The sequence below is a fragment of the Taeniopygia guttata genome, chromosome 3 (genome assembly GCF_048771995.1).
Source record: "Taeniopygia guttata chromosome 3, bTaeGut7.mat, whole genome shotgun sequence".
Lineage (NCBI taxonomy): Eukaryota > Metazoa > Chordata > Aves > Passeriformes > Estrildidae > Taeniopygia > Taeniopygia guttata.
In genome coordinates, this window is record NC_133027.1 from 103,427,864 (window position 1) to 103,453,269 (window position 25,406).

Sequence of the window (25,406 nt, forward strand, 5' to 3'; positions counted from 1 at the left end):
AAGCAGCAAATTCTTAAAGCATAAGTATTTGCCTATATGCCTTTCTTCCTTTGAAAGTTCATCTTGCAGCCTCTGCACTGACAACGCTGAGTAAAATCCTTTGCAGAAGTGTTAAGATGGAAGTGTCCACAAAGCACCTTTGTAGTAGAACATTATTTTCAACTCATTATAAAATGCTGCTGGCACACAAACACATTCCCCTTTGCTTAAAGAAACACACAGTTCTCAGAATAGTCCTTTTTACTGTGATTTACAATAAAAATAATTTACAACATATTCATGAAAAATAATGCCATTTGGAGTCTGGCACAGATGTTTTCCTTTATCAGAGAGGAAGCCAATGTAAAATCCTTTTTCTCCCTAAAAGACTTCATAAAGTAAATTAAACATTTTTTTTTAAATAAAAGGAAGTCCCTTTACAAAGTCTACTTTACACAGCACTAATAAGTCAGCATGCAGGAAAGCTTATTTAAACTGGACCAGCAGTGCTTGAATTAACCTTTTAAAAAAATAATAATAATCATCCCATGAGAGGGAAGGTAAAGGGAACTTTACCTACACCACAAGTCCTTTGGATATCACCGCTCAATAAGCCTGAACTCTGCTAGCAGTGGCAGGTGGTCAGAAGAGTTATTTTCATTGGGAAGACCATTAACAGTCCAAAGATCTTTCTCTGTTAGAAGTGCTAGCCTGCCAAGAAGTTTCAGACCTCCACAAAAAGAATCCTCTGCTCCTGTTAGAAAAAAACAGACCAAAAAGAAATGTTCATCAGTGTGGGCTAAATATTGCACATTCATACAGATGCAGGAGGAAAACAGTATGGCAGCAAAAATCCAAAGTTGTTACTGTCCATCCATGCAAAATCACCAATAAGACAGTTCAGAAATTCTTTGTGACTCTCAAAATAGAGTTTCACGAGTAGAGCTCAAAGTATTCAGAAGGACACTATTTTGTGGAGGGGTAAATAGAAATAAAAAGGAAAATGCAATTATTTGTTCACTGCAACTCTCCTGAAAAAGCCTCATATAATCCAGTCCATTACTTTAGGCAACAGCATTGCTAAACAGAACTGACACTTGCAAAGTTAAGTATCTTTTTAGAGTTACTGGTTGACATAACATTTTATTCCTGTATCCTTAAGCACACAGTTTCCCCAGGAGGTAGGTCATACAGACACTTTGCTCATAAGGATGAAGGTATTCTAGCTTTCTGTTCCCTTTCTAACTGTTCATCATAAGAAAGGGATCTCCATTATTTACTGCTACTTATTCCTATAACTACCTAAGAAACCCACTCCCAGCTCCTTCCCCAGATGAAACACCACACTGCTCATGCAAGAGTGAACACGACCCAAGCCTTGCAATTACTACACAATTACACAGAATAGTTTGGGTTGGAAGGCAGCCTAGGCACCATCAAGTTCCAACCCTCTTGCCATGGGCAAGGAATACTTTCCACTAGACCAGGTTGCTCAGAGCTCCATCCAGCCTGACCTTGGACACTCGCAGGGATAGGGCAGCGTTGGTCCCAGTACTGATCCCTGAGGAATGCCACTTGTCTCTACCTGGACATTGAGGCATTGATGTTTGTTTCCAGCCAATTAATGGAGTGGTGCAGCCAGCAAATCCATCTCTCCAGATGTTGGGCAGGACCATGTCAAATGCCTTGCACAAGGCCAGGTAGATATTCAGTTTTCTCCCCTTTTCCACAATTACTGTAACCCTGCCATAAAGGCCACTAGATTTGTCAGTCATGATTTGCCCATCATCAAAGAGCAATCAGCTTTTTCAGCTCTGGTGGAGAAACTCCACTGAAATGCTTCCATGATGTGTACAATTTAGATTTCTTGAGCTATGTATTCAAGTTAGACAACTACTCAGCAACCCTACCTATTGCTTTCAGAGTGCAGAGATGATACTGGGCAAGTTGAGTGCTTTCAGGAGCAGCACAAACTGCAGCTGTAACTGCTGACAGAAATCCTTTCTGTGTGAAAGTTCTCAGCAGATTCAGAACTTCCTGGCTGACCCTGGTAGTGGCTTCCCAAGAGATACTTTAAAGGACTCCTCGGAGACTTCAACAGTTTCATCCTTTGCCATCTGCCAGCTTTCCAGCCCTTCAACAACCCAGCAGCTGTTTGCTGCTCTAAAGAAAAGCTTTTTTACTGCAAAGGTCTCCTGGCAGCTCTAGAGCACATGTCCACCAAGTCTTGAGACAAATTTATCATTTGGGACAGCACCTGCACATCTACAAAGGAGCAGTTTGTTGCCACAGAGAGCTTGGTCTGCATGCAGTGGTTAAAATGTCACTCAGAACACTCAGCAAAACTGTGCCCTGCAGGACTCAGGTAGATACTAAGCCCTGGTTACAGGAAATCCTGAATACCAAACCAGATATTTAGCTAAACATGACAAAATAAAGCATTAATATTTTAAAATAAAACACTTTAAATGGAAAATAAACAATCACTGACCACATTTAAAATTCACTTGTACAGACTTTAGCAACTTTAAATACACAGGCCCAGGTCATTAGAAAACTGAAAATCCAAACCATGGCTTAATTTCTAAGAGCTCATGAATAAAAGCTATACTGGTTTAAAGTAGTTGGAGAATTCAAGTTTGGTTCCACTCTGTGCTCTGATGTGGGAAAAATCTATTTGAAAAACAAGTGCAAAAAGAAAAAAGTGCTGTATCTCTGCTGGAGGAATGATGGTGTTGATGATGCAAAAAAATATATAATGATGGTGCAAAAATATATAAACAGGTGAATTAGGATTAAATTTTGTGCAGGGACGCTCTCTGAAATCACACTCTATTAAATCACATGGCATTCAGAAGTCATATAAATACTTCCCATATTGTGGTTTTTCAGTCAAAGCTTTTGTATTTGCCATTTTACATTAAGGTAGCATTTACAGTGCATATTATGACAAATGAGACTTCTGTGAATTGACTCAATGAATTTTGACAGTTTAGTCTCAAGTGACAAGAGATGAAGGTGGTGTTTTCATTCCACATACTGAAAACAATATTAATTTATAAAAATCAGTTGCACTGTACAGTGGGAGCAGGAATGGAATCCAGGTTTCTTTGCATAAGTTCTGCAGAGACATTTATGTGCTAGCACTGCACTGATGTTTGTTGGTGGCATGAAACAGAGAACTCACGAGGGCACGGAAAGCAAACTGCTCAGAAGCACTCATAGAACAGTAAAGCATGGGGAAACGCTGATAGCCGTCACGAAATTCCCACAGAGGTACCGCGACTTTGTTGCACCATCTGGTGACTTTTAGCTGCAACTGCAAACCGCAGAGTGACAGAGTGACAGCTGGGCCTGTGCCAGCCACCGTGCTCAGAGCAAAGGCCAGGAGTCTGTTACTTGGCAGAATTACTGCAAGACAAGCTGAGAAGTAAATTGCCAGGAAACGGTTCATTTATCAGTTTTATTGCACATCACAAATTGCTGTTCATTGTATTATCAGATGATTGGGAATACTGCCTTGCTGTAGGTCTGGCCTGCATTACTGACAGCAGAACTTCTCGGGTGCTACTTCCACTGCTGCTTTCCTGTACCTCCAGCTTGTATCCATGCTGAGACAGCAACCACAGAAATGTTCAGTCAGATGAAAAGGGTGGCCCTGTGTGGCACTACAAGTCCAGCTGTGGTGAGCTGACAGGGGCAGCCGTGTTTCTCAGGTAACAGCTGACATTCAAAGCACTACCATGAACCTCTGAGGAACTTCACATGGATGAAATCATCACTACACTTCTCTTACAACAGCAAACAAATACTCTTGTTTAGCATTTATGAGAATTAAAAGGTGGTTTATTTACCTGGCTGGTCAGCAGTACCATCATTTGCTGCAGAATAGAAAATATAATCCACGGTGACAGCACTTCGGGAATGACAAGTTGTCACTTCTGGTATCCCAGTTTCGGGGAAGTAATGAGAATAGACTGAAGACAATTTAAAATGGTGCCGCAATTTCGAAGACAACCTAGAGACACCAAAGAAAAGAATTTTATTTTCTTCCCATTACCAAGAAGGAATAAGCAATCAAGAAATACCAAATAGTTCGTGGTTACAAACAAAATTAATTATCTGGATATGCAAACTAGTGTTTCTCTCCTGCAAACCATCCCATAGCCTTTTGTGTGAGAAGCTATAACTCTGAAGGCAAAATGCAGGCAGCATTTTCAAGTAAAAGTGCTGATCAGAACTGGCTTAGCTGACATTCTACTTAATAGATAGCTTTCAACTCCATATACATTCTGTAAGCATTCATATATCCTCACTCAGCAATCTCTCCCTGACATGCAGGCAGAAATGCCCATGAAAGCCGCTCACATGAAAGCAACAAAACACAAACTCATATAACCAGACCCTTCAGCATAAAGAGAAATTCAGATTTTTAGAGGTTTTTTCCTCCCCCAGGCTAGAGATATCAAGCTTCCAAGTTAGGCTATGCTTATGTCTTCCATTCAGGCTCCCATTTTCTGTCTCCCCATCATTTGTCTGTTCCTTTTCAGTTCAGCCCATCTTGTCTCACCCATCTTTTCAATCTTGAAAGAAAACTGTAAAACTGCACCTTTCAGCAAAAGAACTCCTGTCTTTTAGACATTTGCTTCCATCATCTCTACAAATCATCCAACCCTCAGCTGTACCTGCTGTACCTGCCTCATCCTGCATTTTAAACCTAGGCTGCAACGTGTTCTGGTTGAGACCCAAGCAATTAAAAAACCAAAAATCAGCATGTTACCTTGCCTGATTCAGAGCAGAGACAAACATGCCAGTTGGTATAACACAGACAAGCAGTAATTTCTGCTTTTGTTACATGACATCCCTTTTAAGAAAGCATGCTATGGATTTAAACCATAGCATAGGACTCTTGTTTGTTATCTACTTCTCTCAGAAATGCCATGACATCTTTTTCATCACCAAAAATCACCAAGAGGTCGAATATGACTATCTCCAGTGATACCAAGATCTCATTTCTGGTAAGAAATAGCTGACTTGGAGTCTACCATCCCATACATACATTTAGGGAAATTTCCTTCTTCTATGCCTTACTTTATATGCCTTTACCAGTTTGGTAAATGCAAATATATTCTTGCTTTCAAAAAGCAATTACATTTTCCTCCTCAGCATTCTAGCCACGGCTTCCTCCTTCTGAGTGAAAGTTGTATTACCAAATCCATAATACTCCACATTTCTCAGACTCAAAGAACTTAAATACTCCCACAAAACTCGTGACAAGGAAGATTTTGTGACCTTTCCAGTTCCTTTCCCTCCTTCCTCTCAGTTTCACACTGTATTATAGGATTCTATACATCCATAAAGAAGTGTATCAAAAACAACAAAAAGAGAGAAGTGCCAATACTTCAGCAGCTGGACAACACTGGCTTATTTTTTTCTTTTCCCACTTTTAAAAACATGGCTTCTGCAACTGGACTGAAGCTCATGTGTTTCTTGCAATGTCCCTTCAGAGGATGATGTTCTTTTTATGTGAAGAAGTGACAAAAAATGCCAGAAGCGTTGTTTTAATGAGCAGACAGAAAGTACCCTCTAAACAGCACTGACACCTCAGCCCTGCATTCTGAAAAAATATCTGCAAATTCCTGAAGAACACACATTCCATCATTGCCAGTTGTAGTCTTTTGCCGTCTCATCAGCCTTTTCATGTTTAAATGAACAACGATGTTTTTGCCAAAAGGGCAGATGAGGTTGGGTGATCATCAGGTATCCACAGCTGGAATCAGGTATAAACCAAAACCAACCCCCAAGTAACCAACCAAAGGCTTCCATATTTTTCCCCAATACATACTTTTCAGATGCTATTACAATCTCCTGAGCATTGTCTGATTTTGCTGCTTTCAATTTTTCTTCTGCAAAATAAAAAGAAATTCAATATATATTTAAAATAGGATATAAGTGAGACCAATGCTGAAGAGCTACAGAAAAGCTACAGTAAAAAAAAAAAAGTATCTTTACACTTATTTTTTTGCAGCAGGCAATATACAATTCACCAAGCTGGATTAAATTCTTCTGTTCCATTAGTAACATCCCCTCTAAAGACTCTTTTATATTATATCCCATTCATTTAAAATTGTTTTTTCTGTCAAAGGAAAAAATAGTGGATGAAAGATGTAGCCACACTCAGCAAGGAATCAGTTGCTTTTCCCAACTGTCCCATGAAGTGCCAACGCTGTAATTCATAAACACTGAGGCAGAATGCAAGTCCACACTATGTCCATGTGCTGCACTCCTTCACCTCCCGCTCCCAGCCACAGCACAGCTGGCTTTCAGGATGCAGACACAGGAGTTTAAACATTACACACCAGTTCCTGAAGGGAAATTTTTAACTATTATCTTATACAGATTCAAATTGGCAAAGTTTATGTGAATAAACTTTAAACTCTAATGAGTCCAACAAGGAAGTTTTGTAAGCTCAAGACTCACTGTTTTTCCCCCAGTAAAACAGAATGTATGGTTTTCAGTACTAGCTGAATGCTACTTTCAAAGGCTCACAAAAATTCATTCATTCAAAAACTGACCTGCATTTTCTTCCTTTTGTTGCTGTTTTATTTCATATACACAGTTTTGTGAAATACCTAGTTTTTTTGGCCAAATCGGAATAGATAATATTCTTTGTCCCCGTGGAAACTGTTCTTGTCCAGAGACCTGAGAAAGACATCAGACAGAAATCTGATTAAAAATAACTAAAAAAACCCACCAAACAAATCTGAAATAAGTGAATATTTTTGTGAAGTTTGAAGAAAAAGGCTCATCCCCTTGGAATAACTCTTTTATGAGTAAAATCCCTGTAAAAAATAACATCTTTTACATACATCCACTCTGTTTATCCATAGCAAGTTCTTTGCTGGTGCCCAGTTTTTCCAGATGGTTTCTGTGACACTGAGACACTTCCAAGGACATGTTTAATAATGTGATAGCACTGGCTCGGCATCCAGAGCTACCCAGCACACACTTCAGCTGCAGGATGCTGATCCTTCTGGGAGCAAGTCAAGTCAAATGGAGCTTGAATCAAGTCCCCACTAGCAAAGAACACCCAGCAAGGCTATTTTTTTGGTCATGTTTTCTCATTTTATGTAGTTCAGTCACTCTTATTACATACCATGTGACACATCCAACAGCTGCATACAACAGCTCACAACAAGACATCTTTTAACATTAAAGAGTTATCTAATTGCAGCTTTGTTTTTGCAATTACCGTAGCCACCAAGTTTATCTACAGTAAGTCATCTTCCCACAGAGCACACAGTAGGTTTTTGATTAAGTGGTTATTTTATCCTACTTAAAGACTGGGACACTTAAACACAGTGATAAAATCATCTAAACACAGTGATAAAATCATCTAAACACAGTGATACAATTGTTCTGTGTATTCACTAAATTTCAGGAATGATTGTCGGTGAGTTTTTCCTTTCAGAATGCTGGGAGAGGACACAATGCACAGCTAATATAGCCAAGCTTATTTAAATTCAGTAACTTTTGCTTTGCAGGCTGCTGACAGGGCACCAACAGAGACACTTCAATGGGAACAATCACACCACAACTCAAATAATTCTCTTTAATCAGCATTAACCATTTTTTTGGTGAGAAGTGAGAAGCACAGCCTACCTTCCCTATAGCAAGTCCTTCATAATTTAACTTTCCTTCCTTTATAAATCTGTACAATGGAGAGCCAGGAACAGAATTGAAGTCCCCACAGATGATAACTGGGCAGAAAGAGCCATCCTTCCGAGGGGCCACACTGGCAATCTCTGCCAGGAGCATTGCAAGCTGGGTCAGTTTGATGTCCCCTCTCCTTGGGTTGTACAGCAGGTGTGTATTGGCAATACAGATGGCAGCATTGGCTTTACAGTGAAATCTGGGCTGCAGCAGCAACACCAGTCCAACGTTGTCCCTGTCCAAGAGTGGGATATCACGGCGAAAAAATTCCACTGGGTTTGAGGAAATCAGGCTAAATTTGGAAGTTTTGAAGCAAATGGCACAGCCATCAGGTTTTCTGCCTGTCCTCATTTTATACTCACAGTGATACCCTGCAAGAAAGGCAATTAAGAACATAAAATACTCTAGTATAAATAGAGATTTTAAAACAAACAAAGAAAAAAATCAGAAAGATCTCATGCTGATTTACTCACATCACAGTCAACCCCCAGTCTCAAGTACCAAAGTCTGTGTGAAGTTCACATAAACCTGTGTTCACTTTTCTTTCTGCCCTAATCTGAGCTGAGGCAAGGCGGGACAGGAAACATGGTCCAATACCTTATGCAATGTCTAAACATCTACATACCCTAAGATACAAGTCATGTTCATATCTCCTCATCTGGAAAAATACCCAAACCAAAATAACAAAGAAACCCCCACAAGGCACATAAAAGTGGCCTTGTGCATTGAAGCTTTTTCTGGATGCTACAAGAATGGCTTAGGAGTAATACCAGTGAAGCACTACCAATCAAAAGCTTTAATCATGGAAAGTCATTAGTCAATGTCTAAAATTATTCATGGAACAAAGGTCTCAAACGTATTTACATAATTATGCAATTATCCAGTGAGCAGCAAGTGGCAAGCTTTCACCAAGGAAACAGAGACACTTATCAAATGACAGCACTGGAGTTCAAACAAGTCCATCTAGAAATAGTGATTTGCCAATTTCTTCATTTTATGTAGAGGTGATTTAACCAAGATTTAAACAAGACCTTATCTATGTAAGGAAAAAAAAAAAAAGATCTTAAAACAGTATCTAGTTTTTGCCATTTTTAAATGTTCTCTGCCCTGCCCACACCATATGACTTCATGAAGTACAGCCTTAGTGAAGTAGGGTGAGTTGACCTCAGCTCACACCAGTGCTGGAAGAGGGGATTCCCATTCCCATTCCTCTCTCCACTTGTTGTGGCACATACTGCTAACTCAGTAATCCAACAGAAAACTAACCCAAAAAAATAAAATTAGTCTGGATAGTATTCTGCTGGACTGATGGATTTCACTAACGAGTGCCAGAACTAGCCCAGGACAAGGGGCAGGACATGCATCTGGGACCAGGGATGGGGAAAGGAAGAGCTAAAGCAAGCTCCAGATCCTCCTGTACAGTAGCTACAAGCTCACTTGCCCCCACAAGCCTGGCCTCACAGTGCTGTTTCACGGTTCAAGTGGATTTCAGTCAGTACTGCCATTACTCTCTTCTTTGCAAACACTCAATTCTGGGAGCTAGACTACTTCAATTAACCAAAAAAGAAAAAAAATATCAGTCCAGTGCTGCTCCTTTACCATGTTCTCCTGGCATTAGACAAGAACCAGTGCCAGGATGGAAGTGGGGCCCTGGAACTGGAAGGTGGTGCAGGGCGCAAAAGGTTTAGATCAGTTTAAACCACCATGGAATCAACCCTTAGCAACACATTCCTTCCATAAAATCACAGGAGGGATAGTGACAAGACAGTCTATTCAGACTGACTGACAGTACCTAATGAATATATACTGACCATGGCCAACACTTAGTGCTGATATTTGGAAGGCTTCAAGACAGAAAAAACATGCCCTTGAAGAGCTACCCAGCAGGAATACTGGTAGAAAAGATGAAGGTAATTTCAAGAGAGCACTGGATGAATTTATGAAAGAGGATACACAACATTGTTGTGTGTGACAGCAAAAGAGTTGATTCTATAATGAGAGGTTTTTTTGAGGAAACTACTGCTGAGTTCCCAAAGGAGAGAAGACAATGTATTGGTCCTAAGAGTTTCATCATACCCAGGGATTCCAAACTTGACTTGATCTCTGTTCTATAGTGGTCTTCTTGGACTTCCTGTAAGCAGAGCACCTAAGGCAAAGGTTTACAATTAAAATATATTAGTAAGCACATCAAAATGTTACTATACCATATCTCTGTTGACCAGTCTGTACAGGTATTAAAAAAAGCAAACTCAAACTTTTTGATTCCGTAGTCCCACAAAAGAAGTCACTCTTCTATAGAAAATGCTCCCTAAGATTATGAAGAAGGCCCCAATTCCTCCTTTTTCAGACAGACATTTTCAGAGGGGAGATTCAATTTAATCAAAATAGTAACTTGCTCCTACATTCTCAGCAGCTCAGGGGAAGGCTCAGGGAGAAGGGATGAAGAGGCAAATGGTGTACTACAGGGTGGAAAACAGGCTTCCATACTATAAGAACCTGAACCAAAGATAAAACTCAAAATATTCATTTAAGAGACTTCACAGAATCAGAGAGTAACTTGAGTTGGAATGGACCCACAAGGATCACTGAGTCCAACTCTAGCTGTGAGCATCTCTAAGCCTTCCCCCAGCAGGCTGCAGTAACACAGATCTACAGCCACCACTGGGACAAGGGACTCAGCTCCCAAAGGGGAACAAGTTACGCAACACACTCCACTTGCCAAGCTGAAATTAGCTCATTCAAAGTGTCAAGGGAGAGCCAAATCTCAAGAAACATTCTGTAATCTCTGGTTCACTACAGGTTATAGTTCCAACCAATGAAATAGTTAAAAAATCTATGTCCTTTAGCAAGAATTTTCTCTGTGGAAAGGACATCTACATCTACCAGGGTCTGAGAGCAGCTGCTCCTCTCAGAAAGCTATCCAAGGTATCTCATTGTTAAAGATATATGCATACAGGATGTATAGGTTTATTAGGAAGAATGGAAGAGCTTGAAGAGGACTTCAATTTCCAGATTCCTGGCTACATACTAAATATAACTGCATTTTTCAAATGGTACAAGGCTGTTTTTCTGTGGCTTCCCTATTACAACTACTTTTTCAGTACTGCTTTCTGACACAAACAGGATGGATTCTATCATTGAACTTTTGTTGGTCTGAACAACGACTGAAGCAAAATTTTACTGACTTGACTTCCTGGTTAAGACTCGCAATAATTTATGTGTCCTCAAAAGCAAACAATAAGCTCTACAACCAACCAAAACCTCAGAGGTGTTTTTTCAGACCCCAGTATAGAGTAGCAAAAATTGCTACTTCAGTTTATCAGTTCCCAGAAATATCCACATACTCACATCTGCATCCAGCTCTTTGATTTCTTGTAGGATGTTGGGAAATCTGTATGTCCAGAACAGCAATCGCTGCCTGCAGTGTTTGTACAGGTGAGAGTTGTCTTCCAACAAATTCTGTGAGAGAATATTGTAGGACATGACTGTAAAATCAAATGTTGCCTCACTTCCTGTGCTGCTTTGGTCAGATCCTTTATTTTTCGCGATTTTCATTGTTTTACTCTGCTGACAGAAATATTCCCAGTGTCTTTTGATGGTTCCTGTTAAGAGCACATGAAGCAGAAAAAAGCTATGTTATAGACCATATGACTTCTTACTGCTCTTGGAAATCATTCTACTGAGAACTATTTGTCTTTCAAATCTCTTAAACAATTCTAAGAGTTTATTCAATTAGCAGTGATTCAGATCCTCTGTATAAGATCAATTTTATATAAGCATCAGTAAAAAAAGAAAAAGAATCAAACAAACAAAAAACCCCAACCTCAAGACAAACAGCACAAAACCATTATATGCCCTGGATTTCAATGCCTTTGAAACTGGGAAGCTGACATGTTTTAAGGAGAATGTTGCAATCAGACTACACCCTCTGCTCCTGCAGAAGGGCTGCCAAACTGGTGTGCCAATCCAGTCTGTTGGGAGTTTTACACTGCCTTGTGCCACTGCTTCCTCAGCAGAGATGGGTATGCCAGTCTGGGATGCACTCCTTAGGGTAGCAGATGGGCACCTTCTCTTCTCTCTATCCATGACTAACAAAGGGTTAGGAATATATTAATCACCTCTACTGCATGTACAGTCTGTAAAACTCAGCCAGAAGCTGCAACAGGGTCTGCTACAGGAGTCTCAAAAAAAATAATAAACCAAATTTTTCTCACTGAGTTGAGAAATCGAGAAAATATTACGTCTCAGAAATACCAAGAACTTCTGAAAATGTTTCCTTCACCTTTCTGCCATTTTTCATTTCATACTTACTATTAGTAAATAGTACTACTATTAGTAAATAGGCAAATTTATAATAACATATTACCCATCATTAAGCATTCAATTACTTTTTAAGAAATTTATTTATCCACTTAAAAACTCACAGAGATGCTTTTCACCCTTTATATCTGACCTCATCTGAGAGCAAGCTGAGGTCCACTTATCTGTGCTAACAACCAGCAGCAGACTGCAGCTATAGCTGTCACCATCTGTCCTATTTGAGTAGTAATTTTCATTGTTGTGCTTAGATTATTCAGGACTTTACAGTGTTGGCAATGAATACAGCAAGGCTTCAAATTCTGTTTCTGTGGTGGGAGAGAAGCCACATTACATCTTTAATTAGCATCACTTTACAAAGGATGACTGGAAAGGACCACAGTGCCAACCACACTCTCAGATAAAGCTATCTGATAAAAGTCATCTAGGGTTAAGCAAGGACTCACTAATTAAGGCATGAAGCAAAGTCCCCTCCTTCGGCTCCTGAAGATGAATATGATGTTTCTAAGCCTTATGGGTATTTGTGTCCAAACATCCCTTCGGGATGCTGATAGCATCTATTGCCCCTTTTAGTCACAATAAAACTTCCAGTTTATTTTGCTAAGGAAGGGATTTATGCAAGAGGGCAACAATTTTGACTGTGTTCCCCTACTTGTCTCACAGTAGACAAAACTGTAAAGATACACAAGACTCAGTAAAATATTTGGATACTATGTACAAGATTGTATCTGTAACAAGTTAACACAGACACTTTGAAGTTTCATGGAAGTTTGTTACTAAGCCCAGTAGACAACTGCACTTCTTCCTGTACTTATCTGCTGTATCTATATATCTATATCTATTCCTATACTTATCTTCCTGTACTTATCTGTACACGTGCTGCTTGCTCTGTCAGGCAAGATCTGACACAAACCTTGCTAACATGCCAGTGGCAGAACACAGCTGTAAGAACAAAATCACACAATCACACTGGAAGTATGCACCATTAAAACTCAGTGCACTCATTCTCAGTTTTCTAGGTCACAGATAACTCAACTGGTCTGGAAAGAAACCAGTTCAGGTCCAGTAGAGTTATGAGCTCAGGCAGAGCACAAGGAATGAAGCTATACAACAGCTCAGCCCTAAAGCAAATCAGCCAAACCTTTTTGCTTTTCAGAGCTTCCAAGTTAACAGACATGACTTGGTGACAGAGACATGAGAGTGTTGTCACAACCAAGCTCAGGACTCCCCAGGTTGGGCAGTCCCTGACACAACTGACTGTGTTCCACTGCCAAGTGCAGTGAACCTAGTTCTGGTAGACTGTTTGACAGCACAAAATACAAGTTTACAGACTAAACAGCATTACAAAACTGCATCATTTTAAAGACACGTTTTCCTGAGAGGGGTGCCAAGAAAAACAGCAACTTGAAAGAAGCAGGCATTGCTGCTCATATCTCTAACTCATTTGGTGTATTTAGCACTACAAATAAACACGGCAAATGAGCAAAGAGCATCTTTTACCTTTCTTGCTGCTGTGTCTTTCTTCATTCTGTGCTACAGAAAGACAAGATTCTGCCTTTTGATTAGACAAGTCTCTTTGTTGTTCAGGAGCTGAAGTATCATCCTGGCCACTGAGTCTTCTCTTCTTTGTCAATGGTTCTTCTCCCTCAGATTTCATACTGGGGTTGGGCAGATGAAAGCAACAACTTTGTGTGTAGTTGTCAAGATGCCAATTAGAGTTCTGAAATTGTCTCCAAGGTCCAAAAAATGGAGGGACTCTCCAGTTTGCTGAAAAATCAGTTGAAATGGGGATTGGAAATGAGGCCCAGGGAGGATAATGTCCGGCCCATCTCATACAGCTGGAAACTGGGCTGTTCAAGGCAAGAATCTGGGAGCCATTCCAGTGGGTGATCCAGTCTCTGCCCAGCCTCTGCACATGGCGGGGCAGCATGGAGTGTCTACCAAAAAAGCAAAGTTTCATTACTAGCACACAACTACATCTGCCTGTAGAAAGCTGTGGAGGCAAAGTCATGCTGGTCAACACTTACAGAAGATACTCTCTCTCTACAAGTTAATGCATACAACATATTCAAACACTTATATACAAGGTATTTAAACATTTATCTAAATGATATGCAAAACGGGACTTTACAAAGTGATCTTCCATCCTTCCCCCCCCCCCCCCCCAGATTTACAAGTGCCATTTAGTGTCCAAACCCTATCTGCCTCAGTAATAATTTAAAATTTATTTTCTGCCTTGTTGAATTCAAGTATCAGATATTTCAAATGCTCAGAGGAATGACCTTTACAAAAGGTCATTTTTGCATGCTGCATTAACTTTATCATAAGGCTATTTGTAAGGAATTAGAAACACTTTCCTGCAAGCTGTCAGAACTTTGTTTGGAAAGCCATTGATTTGGCTCAAATCCCAGTGCCTACACAACAGGGAAATAAAGGTACTAAATCTCAAGGCATCACTAGCACCAGCTTAAGACTAAATTTCTATTCTTACTTATTTTCCAGGAGAGCAAACCACAGCTCAGCAACTAAAGCCATGAAAAAATGTGGGATTTTATCTTCTTCTTTTTTTTTTCTTTAGAAGAAAGAAATCTGTCTCTCAAGAAAATCACAGGAAGGAAGGCTGAGTGACAATATCTCAGCTTCCTCATTGTTTAATTAAGGTATACTTCAAACTTATAAGCAAAAGATATCAAAGCTTGGTATGCCTGAAGTTGCACTGAAGTGAGAATTTCCCAGCTGCCATCCAGCTGAACAAATAAGCCGAAATACAGAAATACAGAATCACAGAACATGCTGAGTTGGGAGGGACTCACGAGAACCACTGAGTCTAACTCCTGGCCCTGCACAGGACACCCTGAGAGCTTTGTCCAAAGGCTCCCTGAACTGTCAGGCTGCTTGGTGCTGCTCCCTGGGGAGCTGTTCCAGCCGTGAGGAGCGTTTTTCTAATATCCAGCCTAAATCAGCCCTGCCACAGCTTCAGGGCACTCCCTCGGCTCCTGTCGCTGGGCACCACGGAGCAGAGATCAGTGCCTGCCCCCTTCTTCCCTTCATAAGGAAGTTGCTGAGTGCCATTAGGTCTCCCTCAGTCTCCTCCAGGCTGGAAATGACCTCGGCCGCTCCTCACACTTATCCCCTTCACCATCTTCACTGCCCTCCTTTGGACACCCTCTAATCGCTAATACAACTTCCAGCAAACGCCGCTTGTCCTGAAATAACCCCTTTCCGCCACAGCGCACCAGCTGTAGTCCGGCAGGCACAAAAACAAAAACACCCCCAGCGTCACAGCGAACAAAAAGAGGCATCACTCCTTTACAAAAACCCCCCTGAGCCACATGCTTTACAGAAAAGCACTGAGAAACTGCTCCCTCCTAAACCCCGGCCCCGCAAACACCCATCCCCGGCAGCCGAACGCGCCCCGCCGCGCTGTGCTGTCTACCGCGGCCCTGCTCGGCCTAATGGCGGCATTCACCCCCAGCGCCCCAGCCCTGTTACCTCCCGGCGGGCCCGGGCCCCGCTACCGGCCCCGCGCAGGGGTCAGCCCGGGGCAGCGCCAGCTCCGGGCAGCGCCAGCTCCGGGCAGCGCCAGCTCCGGCCGTCCCGCCGCCGCCCCGCCGTCCGCACGGGCTGCGGCCGCGCCGCGCCCTCCCGCTCGCTCCTGGGACTTGTAGTCCCGGCCGGCCATCTTTAGTGCGGGCAGCCGACGCCGCGGCCCGGCCGCCATCGCGGCCCAGCCCGCGCTCCCCGCCGCGGAGAGCGGCAAAACCCGCGTGTAGGCAGCCCGATGGGGATGCTGAGGCGTTCGCGTGGAGGTGTTATGAGTAGTAGATACAATTCGCGCTATTTCTAGTGTGATATGTGTGATATTGAATATTTGTTGGAGTGTACACGTTTGTATTAGGAGTCCCCCTCACCTGGTGTATATTAGAACCCGATTTACAAGTAAAAGGATGTGGCTCGGCCCATGTGTCTGGAGAGATATGGGGACCCCAGGCGCTGATCATCGCCTGAACGACCCGAGATGGATATCATGGAAATCCTCGGACAGATGCATGTGAATGCAGCGCTCCCAAAAACTTCATCAAGGGATTCAACAACTCTGGACACTGAATTGTTCTTCTTCGTCACCAAAAAAAAGAAAATCTTATTAACCTATGGACTCTGAATAGAAGAAAATACTTACTGCCGAAATCTTGGCCTCAGGCGGAATTTTCCCTATAAAAACCGCTTGTACCAGGATGGAGGTGTGTGGGCATAGAGGAAAATCTCTGTTGAGGCTGACTTCTTGTTGCACGCCAGGGCCGACCCCAGGCTCCGCACTGTTCTTTCCTTGTGGCTGGCTAGATAGAATTTGATTGCAAAATAAATATTTTATTTTTTCATTTTAATTTGGCTGGACAAATTTTCGTTTATAACAGAGGTAACGCTATGTTCGTGCAGAGCTCATTCACCCAGAGGGTGGTCAGAACTGGAAAAAGCTCCCCAGGAAAGTGGTCATGGTCCTAGCACCAAACCTGGCAGAGTTCAAGAGGCATTTGGACAATGCTCTCAGGCACATGGTGTGACCCTCGAGGATGTCCTGTGCAGGGCCAGCGGTTGGACTTTGATGATCCTTGTGGATCCCTTCGAACTCGGTGTATTCTGTGATAGTCTCCATAAGTGGTTTTCTCCCTGGGATCACCGTGTGTTTCTGCATGGTAAAAAGAGCCAAGAAAGAGCTGCCGTGTCTTTCAAGGTGCCATAGTCTATTTGAAGGGCAGTAGCACCATGCTTAGTGTTTGCAGAAAACAAACCCTGCTCACCCAAGCGAGTATTTCAACATTGTGAGGTTTTAAAATGCAGCTGAAAGTGCTCTGCTGAGGAGAGCTGGCCTGAGAGATGGGTGGCAGACCTGCCTGCCCTGCAGCCCCTGCTGACAGACCCACCGCTGCTTACCAGCTGCAGCAACAATCCTCTGCCTCTGCCGATGTTGCTTGAATAAGCACTTAGAATCCTTTCTTGAGGTCTTCTGAGGACAGAGGAAATGCTGGCCCTGTTTACCGTAAGGAAATGCAGCACAATGCATATGAAAAATTATAGTGCTGAATAGTGCAGATGCTGTGCAGGAACTGTAATCAAGTATATAATACTGTTTCTCTGCATTCCTTTTCTATCTGTCATAAAAATGACTTTAAGTAACATTTGAAGTTTTCCCAGGAATGGCAGGGAAGACTGGAATTGAAATAATGTGGTGATGAGCACACTAGTTAGGCAATGTGTAGGATCCACATTGGGTTTTCCATTTCTTGCACACAACTTACTGGTGAAAGGTAAAAATACCCATCCATTTTCTGTTAGTTTCTTCACCATATGGGAATGAAACTACTAACCCCATAACACATGTATAGTAAAGGATCTCCCAACTGCATTTTCAAGACCATTTTGTTTTGGTGGTTTGTTCTTTTCTGAAATTTTGTATTCTTATCTTTTAGATGTATTTCTAGGACTGAAGAGAGTAAGCCATAGCTATAGCAACAACTGCTGTTATTTTTAGGAGCAGAATCTACACATAACATGCAGTTATTTTCTGTATTTTGACCTGCACAGGGACACCCAAATTGATCTGTCACTTCAATGGTTTTTACATAGTAGTAATCTCAGTAGTGATGCTGGAAAAAAATAAATCATGGAAGCTTTGGGTTTTAATGAGAATGAAGATGTGCTGAAAAGCATGGAAGTTGTGTAACAGACAAAACAGAAGAAAAATATTAACCTATTAAAATAATGCAAATTGTTCTGCATCTCAGTATTGCTAGATTTTCTTGCCTTGACCTAAAAAAGTCTTAGTAAGCCAGTAATACCTAATTATGGGTTTTTATTCCTGTCTAATTACTACTTTGGGTTAGCTATACCATGTAAAAAGATATTCTGCAGATTTAGGTATTTCCAAGTTCTGATTTGTAAGTAGAAGCCAAATTATTTTATGAGTCATTTGTGCTTTTTGAAACTCCCTAGTGAATGGAGGCTACTGACTCACTGAGGGATGCTTTGATTGATTACACTGCACATTAGAACAGCCACGGTGGCTCAGATCAATGGTCCACTGAGCTCAGTTGCCTGCTTTCTAAACGTTGTTAGCAGCAGATGCCTAGAAATATGCAGGGGCTGGGCAAACTTCAAATGAACACTCTCCCTGCCTCTTACTGTTTTCAGCTCCATGCATTTCCTAAGCCTGATGTGTTTGCCTCTTTAGTTACTCACTGACTCTCTCCCCCAAGTACTTGAATTTGCAAACTTTTGATAACTTATAGAACTTCCATGAAGTTCTACATACCAGCACAAGATGTAAAAGACATGTTCTTCCCCTCTCAGAGGGTAAGGGAGAGTGACAAGTGAGCTGCTAACAACCAATGTCCTCTTTTTTCCCTCTTCCTTAAGAAAATGTTCCTCAAAGGAGAGGCATGTGTTTACTATGAACTTCAGTACAAGAGACTTTTTATCTTTCACAAAGACACGCAGTTAAGTATTGCTAAATACTTTATGTCAAAAATCTGCATGAGAGCAGACATATTAATAACCTGGTAAGGAAAAGCCATTTTTAACAACTGCAATTAAATGAATGAAAGCACAGTGATTAAAAAAAAAAAAATCGAAACAGTTTATATAATATGAGGTGTGAGATCTACATTGGTACAGACTGCACTGATTTATTAAAAAATATGGATACTGATCTAGTACCGATATCCAACTGTGACGGACAAAAACTCTTTAAGAGTTTAAAGTTAGAAAGTGTGTGTTTATTTGACGCCAGGCAGCATGTGGGATCGCTCCCAAATACACACCGTGCCTTCCAAGTGATTACAGAGTCATTTTATCCATACAAGTATTGAATACCCAAAATACAAATACATATTCATAATTTTGGTACATCCCATTCCTCGCTTAGTATGCTAATCATTTCAAAAGCTATTAAGCATACGTAGTTTCTCCCTTGAAATGGGTCGGTGGTCCCTTTCATGGGGACGGGTCCCAAAATGGGGAAGTAAATGAAGTCTTCCTCGTTCTGACCTTTCTACCTTTTCAATGCAAGTATGACAAATGAACTCTTGGTAGAACTCCCATTCCTTGTTTTCAATTGGTTTCAGAACAGAGGAGGCCCGCAATTGTCTTATGTTCCTAAAAGCTATTTGTCAGATTCTATATTCTTCATTATAAACCCAGGTAACTAAACATTGTGCTGACAAGCAATCAATTATTAGTTAACTGCTAACTCTTAACTTCATCAAGGCCTACTCATTTATTTTAATTCACTGTAGTAAAGCTTATCTCTAACTAAAATCTTAGCTCCTCTAAAATCTCTAAATTCCTTAAAATTCAGTTTAGAATTCCTTAGAACTGCAGCAATGCTCCTGAAGCCCTGGAGGGTTTCCTAACACCGACCTGCGCACCCACGCGAGCCCATCCGCAGGGAGAAGTCCAGGTGCAGCTTGGAGAACCTGGAGGAGACACAACACACGAGACTTGGTGACTCGATAACCATCAAACTTGCCTTCCTGGTAGCGTTCCTCTTTAAAATCCGTGAGTCACTTCTGCGTTACAGGCCTATGGATTTAGGGCAGCATAGCCTAAAATAGCCCACGGCAGACGCTGGGAGCGGCGTACCAGGGGCTCATTACGGATTTGTAGAGGCCCGTGCGAGCGAGGGGCTCGGCCGTCAGTCCGCCAAGTGTAAATCCCCACGGCCGTGCCCTTGCGGAGCACCTGGACGGGGCCGCGCCTGCCACGTCCGGGCCGTGACACCTCGGCCCGATCCCCGCGGCGCGGGCCGCCAGCCTCGGGGACAGGCGGCGAGCCGGGGACCCGAGCATCCCGCGGCGGCCGGGCGGGGCTCCCCGGGCCGGGCCCCCGGCACCGCCCGGGCGGGGCGGGGCGTTCCCGGCGCCGCTTCCGCCTGTGCCGGCCGGGCGGGCGGCGCGGCGGGGGCAGCGGCAGGATGCTGAGCCCGCGGGAGCGCGGCGCCGACCTGGCCCGCTTCTACACCGTGACGGAGCCGCGCCGCCACCCCCGCGGCCACACCGTCTACAAGGTCACGGCGCGGGTGAGTCGGCGGCCGCTGCCCAGCCCCTCGCCCCCGCGGCTCCCCGCGCCCGGCCTGTGAAGCCGCCGCTGGGTGCGGGACAGCGCCCGCCGGGCCCGGCCGCGACGTGGAAGCCGCTGTGCGGGACACGGGTGGGAGACAGGGAGGGTGTGTGGGTGGAACACGGCGGCCCCTCCCGAGCCGAGCCCCGGCCGCCTCCCGCAAACTTGTAGCCTCGCAACGTTGTAATGGCCTCAGACGCGCTTTGCAATTAACTCCCGATTTCCTTGCTGTGCGTTGCAGGGCATGCGAGAGTAGCTTAAAAACAAACAGCTGCTTCTCTCTCCCCTTGTTTTCCTCCCCAGAAGGTGTCGTGGGTAGGTTGCGGAGGGATTGGCCGGCGTTCTGGCAGCCCCGCAGCGCGGCAGAGCGCGGGGGCTCCGCTCGGCCCCGGCGGCTGCCGGCGCTGCCCGAGCCGCGCACGGAGCCTGACCGGGCCCGGGAGCGGCCGGCCCGGCGGGCACAGCGCTCCGCCTCGCTCGGGCCTAGCACGGGAGGCGGGAAAGCTGCTGCAGGTGTTGGGAGAGCTGCTGCGGTGCTGGCTTTGATGGAAGCTCCGGCTCTTCTCTTAGGGAAATTCCTTCCTTTCTTTTCTCTTCCACTCTCCTATTAAACCAAAAAAGAAAGGCGAGTTAAGTCAATGCGTGGAGATAGGTTCGAAAGGAGTGGCAGTTTAGCTCACAGGTGTGGTGGATATATTGAGAGCAGCAGAAGGTGTCACAGAGAGACAGAGTTTCTTTCAATGACCCGTGATCTCGTAGTTACTGCAGCTGTAGATATCCTCCTCTTAATTCAAAGACTGCAACATTTTGTATATGTATACAGATTGTAATGTCAGGGTTTGTTAGCCTATGATCAGTTTGTATGACTTGTAAAATTAAAAATTAAAAAAATTGGTTTTGGTCATCTATCTCCTCCAAGTTTGCCAAACACAAATATGTTTAAACTGCTCTTTTTAGTCTAATACATCTTAGTATTTGTGAAGAGAAAAAAGAGTTGCTTTTTTCTATGGTGTTGCAATTTAAAAAGCCTTTCTTGAAATAAATGCAGAGAGGAAAATGGTACCATCACATCTTTCTGCAGTTGCTCTTGATGGTCCAAGTGTGTGTACTAAAACGTTGTGTCAGTGAAATAAGGACTAATAGGAATGAGCCAAGACTACTGCTGCTTATTTTGCTCTGGTGCTTTGTACTTATTGGCTAAAGCCAGATAATTTTTTCTGTGGTATTTTGGTTTCTGTAGAATTGTTCACAATCAAGTTGTGGCTGACTAGTTAGGGATGTCATTCTCTCTCCTTGTCCCACAAACTGTGGGTGCTCCGGTGCCTTTCCAAACGAGGCAGTGCAGAATCAGGTGGTGTGCTTGATTTAGCACAGAGCAAGGAGCTGATCAGTCTGTGAGCTGTCCAAATTCAACTGACCTAACCAGAGATCATTAATTCTTTACAGTGTTTTGATGGCTAAAATCCTCAAAGTGAAAAATTATTTCATTTTTTTGCAGTAAAAGATTCTTTGTACTCCCAGGTGCTGAAATATAAATAATTTTTGTTTCAGCGGGGCTCTGTCTAGTAATCTGTTGTGCAGTACTTGAAATGAGGATTTGGGAAATTTAATGAAATGATTTAAAAAGGATTTAGTGTACATATCAAGTACCCTTTCTGTTTCTTTCCTCCTATTCCTCTCTCCTGTTCCTGCAGTGATCTGGCTCCATAGTTGATATCACAGCACTCCAGCTGTATTTGTTGAGCATCAGCTCAGCAATTTTGGGGGACCGCCAGGAAAAAAGTGAGGTGGACCTTCACGTTGGGTTGAATATCATCCTGACTGGGATCTAGAGTAGTCAGTATGTGTTAGTGGAGATTGGTGGCTCCTTAGTGCAGTATGTGAGTGAATCCTTTGTGAAATTAAGTTAAAGGAACTTTCTGTTGCAATGTAGTGTAGATAAATAATGATAGATAGGAAAGCATTTGTTTAGTGTGTCCTAAATGTCTGGTCCAAGGCATAACTACCCATGCAGTCTCTTCTGAGTGCTAAGGGGGTCTATCATTATTGCAGCTTTTTTCTTACAAGTTTTGTTTGTATAGCAGAGAATATATATTTTATTTGCTCATAAACTGTAACATATAACTGTAAATGCAGACCAGGTTAAATGAATACTGGCTTTTTAATACCCATTTCCAAATGCAAAGAAACAGATATTAGCAATTTATGATATGAGGATTGTTCTGTAACGATACCAGAAAATATAGGGCACTAGTAAAAATTTAGAGAATTTGGAAGATTACAATTATTAATGGTAATTAAACTCTAATGAGTTATGTTGGGTATCTGCATGTCAGATGAAGAATGGGATAATCTGAAGTACTTTTCTTGATGTTGAGGTTCCTTGTAGGATCTCTGTTTTCAGAATCTAGTGCAGTAATTACACATTGCTTAGCTCATTGGTGGGTATCCTAATGATATTTTTGAAAATAGGTTATAGTTGCTTGTGTTACAGACTGGCAGAAGGAACTGACTGCATTGATCCTTGGGGAAGGATTAAAAAAAGTAAATGGAAAATTTAGGGAGTTGGGTCATCTTTGCCAAGTGTCTAGGAATGGGCAGACCTCTTGTGAGATTGACCTTCAGAAAAGGATATGAAGAACGAAGTAGGACAACACATAAATTATTACATACTGACTTAAAGTTGGCATGGCTGGGAAATATAGAGGGTGGTGTAACATAAGAACAAGTGTGAAACAGGGCCTCTGGGTTTTATTCCAGATTCTTACTAACTGGCTGGGTAATTACTCATCTCTCTGGGTCTCCTTCTGCCCATCTGGTAACTTACCTAGCTGCCAAAACTGTTACAAGGCTTTAACTAAAGGTGAACTGCAAAGCAAAGCAGTTGGTGTCTGCCCTTTGGTGTTCTCTGTGATGTGTAGCCATGCCTGTGGTATTGTCTTCCCCCAGCTCTACAGACTCCTTGCATCAAGTAAGCCTGCTATTAGAAATGGAGGTTAGGATTATTTCACCAATTGTATTTTTAAACTGCCTGGTAGTGAATGAAAGAGCAACAGCCACCAAGGTTAACATTTGGTAAAGTTGCCAAATGTTAGATTACTTAAAGTGAGGAAAAGTCGAGAAGGGTTTTATCAATATAGACTACGCTGGAAGAAGAGGACTTTGGTGTGCAAGGTGAGAAAGAGAACATGGAGCTGTGAAGGAAAATGTTTCAAGTCTTTTTGGAGATTGCTGGAGAAGGAAACGCTTCTCTTTTCCATCTTCTCTCCTCCAAAATGTGTGAGAGATGAGTGGCTGGGCTGTAGTAAATGGATGGTACAAGACCTGGGAGGCTTTGGCAAGGATTCTTGCAAAATGGAACTGAGGAAGAGGGCGAAGTTTGTGGGAGATGTAAGAGGTATGCTGTTGTCACTGAGCAAGAGGAAAGTGTGGATTTGGTGTTTTCCATCTCGGAGCAGCAGCTGCGTGGCGCTTGCGGAGCGGCGGGACGGTGTGTGAGTCTCTGGGGTGCAAGTGCTGTGGGCTCCCTGTGCTTCCTTACACGCATCACCTCTTCAGGGCATCAATTATTCTGGGGTGTGTCGCCGAGGACAGTCCCAGTTGCATTAAGAATGCCCTATTTTGCTTTAGCTAACAATAGACTAATTATTTTGTTAAACAGCTTTGGCTCTTACGATGAAGGACATACTGACTTGCAGAAGATAATTGCAGTTATGAATTAAAGATGTGTCTGTTTGGTTTGTACGTCTGTGGGGATATGCTCCTACTGCTCTTTATAAGACCTGTACAAAACTCGGATTACAAAGGCTTTTGTGATCGATATTTATTTAAAGGAAAAAAAAAAAAAATCTTGACGAAATACAGGCTTCTTTATGGTGTGCAGCCAAGCCTGATTTTCACCGCAATTTTCCCCTGGAAAAAGTCATTTATAATTAATTAGACCAAGAGTTTTTAAGGAGAAGCAAATACACGAAGATAGTCAGACGTGTCTACGCTCTGGTGATTGTAAGTAAAGAGGAAATACTGTCTTACTAAATACAAATCCTCACAATTTCAGTGAGGTTGTTCGCAGCTTATATTAAGCCAAGTAACCTTAGTGAGGTCTTCTTATTGGGAGTAATGTGGCCCTAATATGAATTAATAGGAGGGGGCTGGAAAGATGATAGGAGATGTGCTCTGTGTAGCTTTGTTGTGAGACATGCCTTTTGTGCCGTTCTGCCTAGAATGTATGACTGTCTATGTGTGACCACAGCTGCTGCTGAAATCCCTTACTAAGTTGTCTTTGGGTATTCGAGTTCTCTAAAACTAAATCAAAACTTCCTGAGTGCACAGGAAGTTTGCATTTTTCCAGACTTTTCTCTTCAGCAACAAATCATTGTATGTTACTCTTTAAGTTCCAAATTGAAAATCCAAGGACTTAACGTGGTTTCATTTTTGTTTTGCCTTTCAGATTGTTTCAAGAAAAAATCCAGAGGATGTCCAGGAGGTAACAGTTTAAACTTGTGCAAATGTCTTTATGAATCACACTATGCCTTTTGAAGCGTCTTTGATGTAATTTAGCAGTTTCTGTGTGTTTTGTCCTTGTAATTGAGCCAACAATTTTCATATGTTTCCATTTGTCTTTAGCTTTCATAGTTAAAAACAGTAGCTAGTGTAACATAATGCATTTCATCCCTCAGTGATGAATGGTGTCTTGAAACAAAGTCTTAGGGAGTAAAGTGCCTTTTGATGACAAAACTGCTTTGATAACTTTACAAGCTCTTTTCTCGGGGCTGGAATTGGCAAATTGATGGTTACTTAACTCCTACTGGTAAAATTAGAGATCAGTCCACAATTCAAGTCTTAGGTCTCAGCTGTAGGTGCTCTTTTCCTCTTTAACCAATGCTTCACTGAAAAGCCTACACCGTTACTGTCTGTTAGTGAAGAGGGAGAATGGAGGAGTCTAGGAGTTATATATGACTGCAAGTCATATATATTATGCCTATCTCTCTGAGGCTCCTTTAGTATTTTCCAGTGATATACTTCGGCAAAACTTAAAAATTGCTTATTCTTTGCCTCTTCTGATGAGTTTGTGAATAAGGGTCTGCTCTATTCTTGTGCTTCTTAAATACCTCAAAAGTCTGTCACAGGAGTCATTTATTGAGAGAGAAAAATACACTGTGTGTGTTCATTGTGGATTTTTTTTCTTTTTAATTAAGAAATTTTTCCCCCTCCTTGATTTTTCTTTTTTTTTTTCTGGACTAATGACTTGACATGGTAACTGTTACACTATGTACCTGCAA

General features: G+C 42.3%; 2 protein-coding genes across 6 annotated transcripts in view; one reads left to right on the forward strand and one right to left on the reverse strand.

Annotated features, from left to right (window-relative positions):
• Nucleotides 1-222: 222 nt before the first annotated feature.
• ANGEL2 (angel homolog 2) lies at nucleotides 223-19,851 on the reverse strand. Of its 4 annotated transcripts, XM_072927550.1 has the most exons (10): nucleotides 19,648-19,851; nucleotides 19,426-19,481; nucleotides 13,510-13,946; nucleotides 11,041-11,294; nucleotides 9,769-9,838; nucleotides 7,642-8,063; nucleotides 6,555-6,681; nucleotides 5,825-5,885; nucleotides 3,834-3,997; nucleotides 223-733 (listed from the first exon to the last, which is right to left on the reverse strand). In XM_072927550.1, exons 3-10 carry the CDS (start codon nucleotides 13,937-13,939, stop codon nucleotides 579-581), a joined length of 1,683 nt encoding a protein of 560 aa, XP_072783651.1. In that variant the 5' UTR covers nucleotides 13,940-13,946; nucleotides 19,426-19,481; nucleotides 19,648-19,851; the 3' UTR covers nucleotides 223-578. The 4 variants fall into 4 exon arrangements, with proteins under 4 accessions (XP_072783651.1, XP_072783649.1, XP_072783650.1 ...); XM_072927548.1 differs by lacking the exons at nucleotides 19,426-19,481; nucleotides 19,648-19,851 and adding an exon at nucleotides 16,942-17,039; XM_072927549.1 differs by lacking the exons at nucleotides 19,426-19,481; nucleotides 19,648-19,851 and adding an exon at nucleotides 15,921-16,080.
• A 60-nt stretch (nucleotides 19,852-19,911) lies between these two features.
• RPS6KC1 (ribosomal protein S6 kinase C1) overlaps nucleotides 19,912-25,406 on the forward strand; it is an 85,317-nt gene continuing 79,822 nt past the window's right edge. For both annotated transcript variants that reach the window (XM_012572382.5, XM_072927547.1), the window contains exons 1-2: nucleotides 19,912-20,083; nucleotides 24,575-24,610. In XM_012572382.5, coding sequence (XP_012427836.4) covers nucleotides 19,979-20,083; nucleotides 24,575-24,610 — 141 coding nt within the window. In that variant the 5' untranslated portion in view covers nucleotides 19,912-19,978. The remainder of the gene's footprint in view (nucleotides 20,084-24,574; nucleotides 24,611-25,406) is intronic.

Bases quoted from the DNA above. Each gene is read 5' to 3' on its own strand.
- ANGEL2 (XM_072927550.1), bottom strand. From the start codon at position 13,939: ATGCTGCCCCGCCATGTGCAGAGGCTGGGCAGAGACTGGATCACCCAC. The intron at 5,886-6,554 runs GTCAGTTTTTGA...TTTATTTTGCAG, and splicing joins ACAAAAGGAAGAAAATGCAG to AAGAAAAATTGAAAGCAGCA. The intron at 3,998-5,824 runs GTATGTATTGGG...TGGTGTCTCTAG, and splicing joins ATTGTAATAGCATCTGAAAA to GTTGTCTTCGAAATTGCGGC.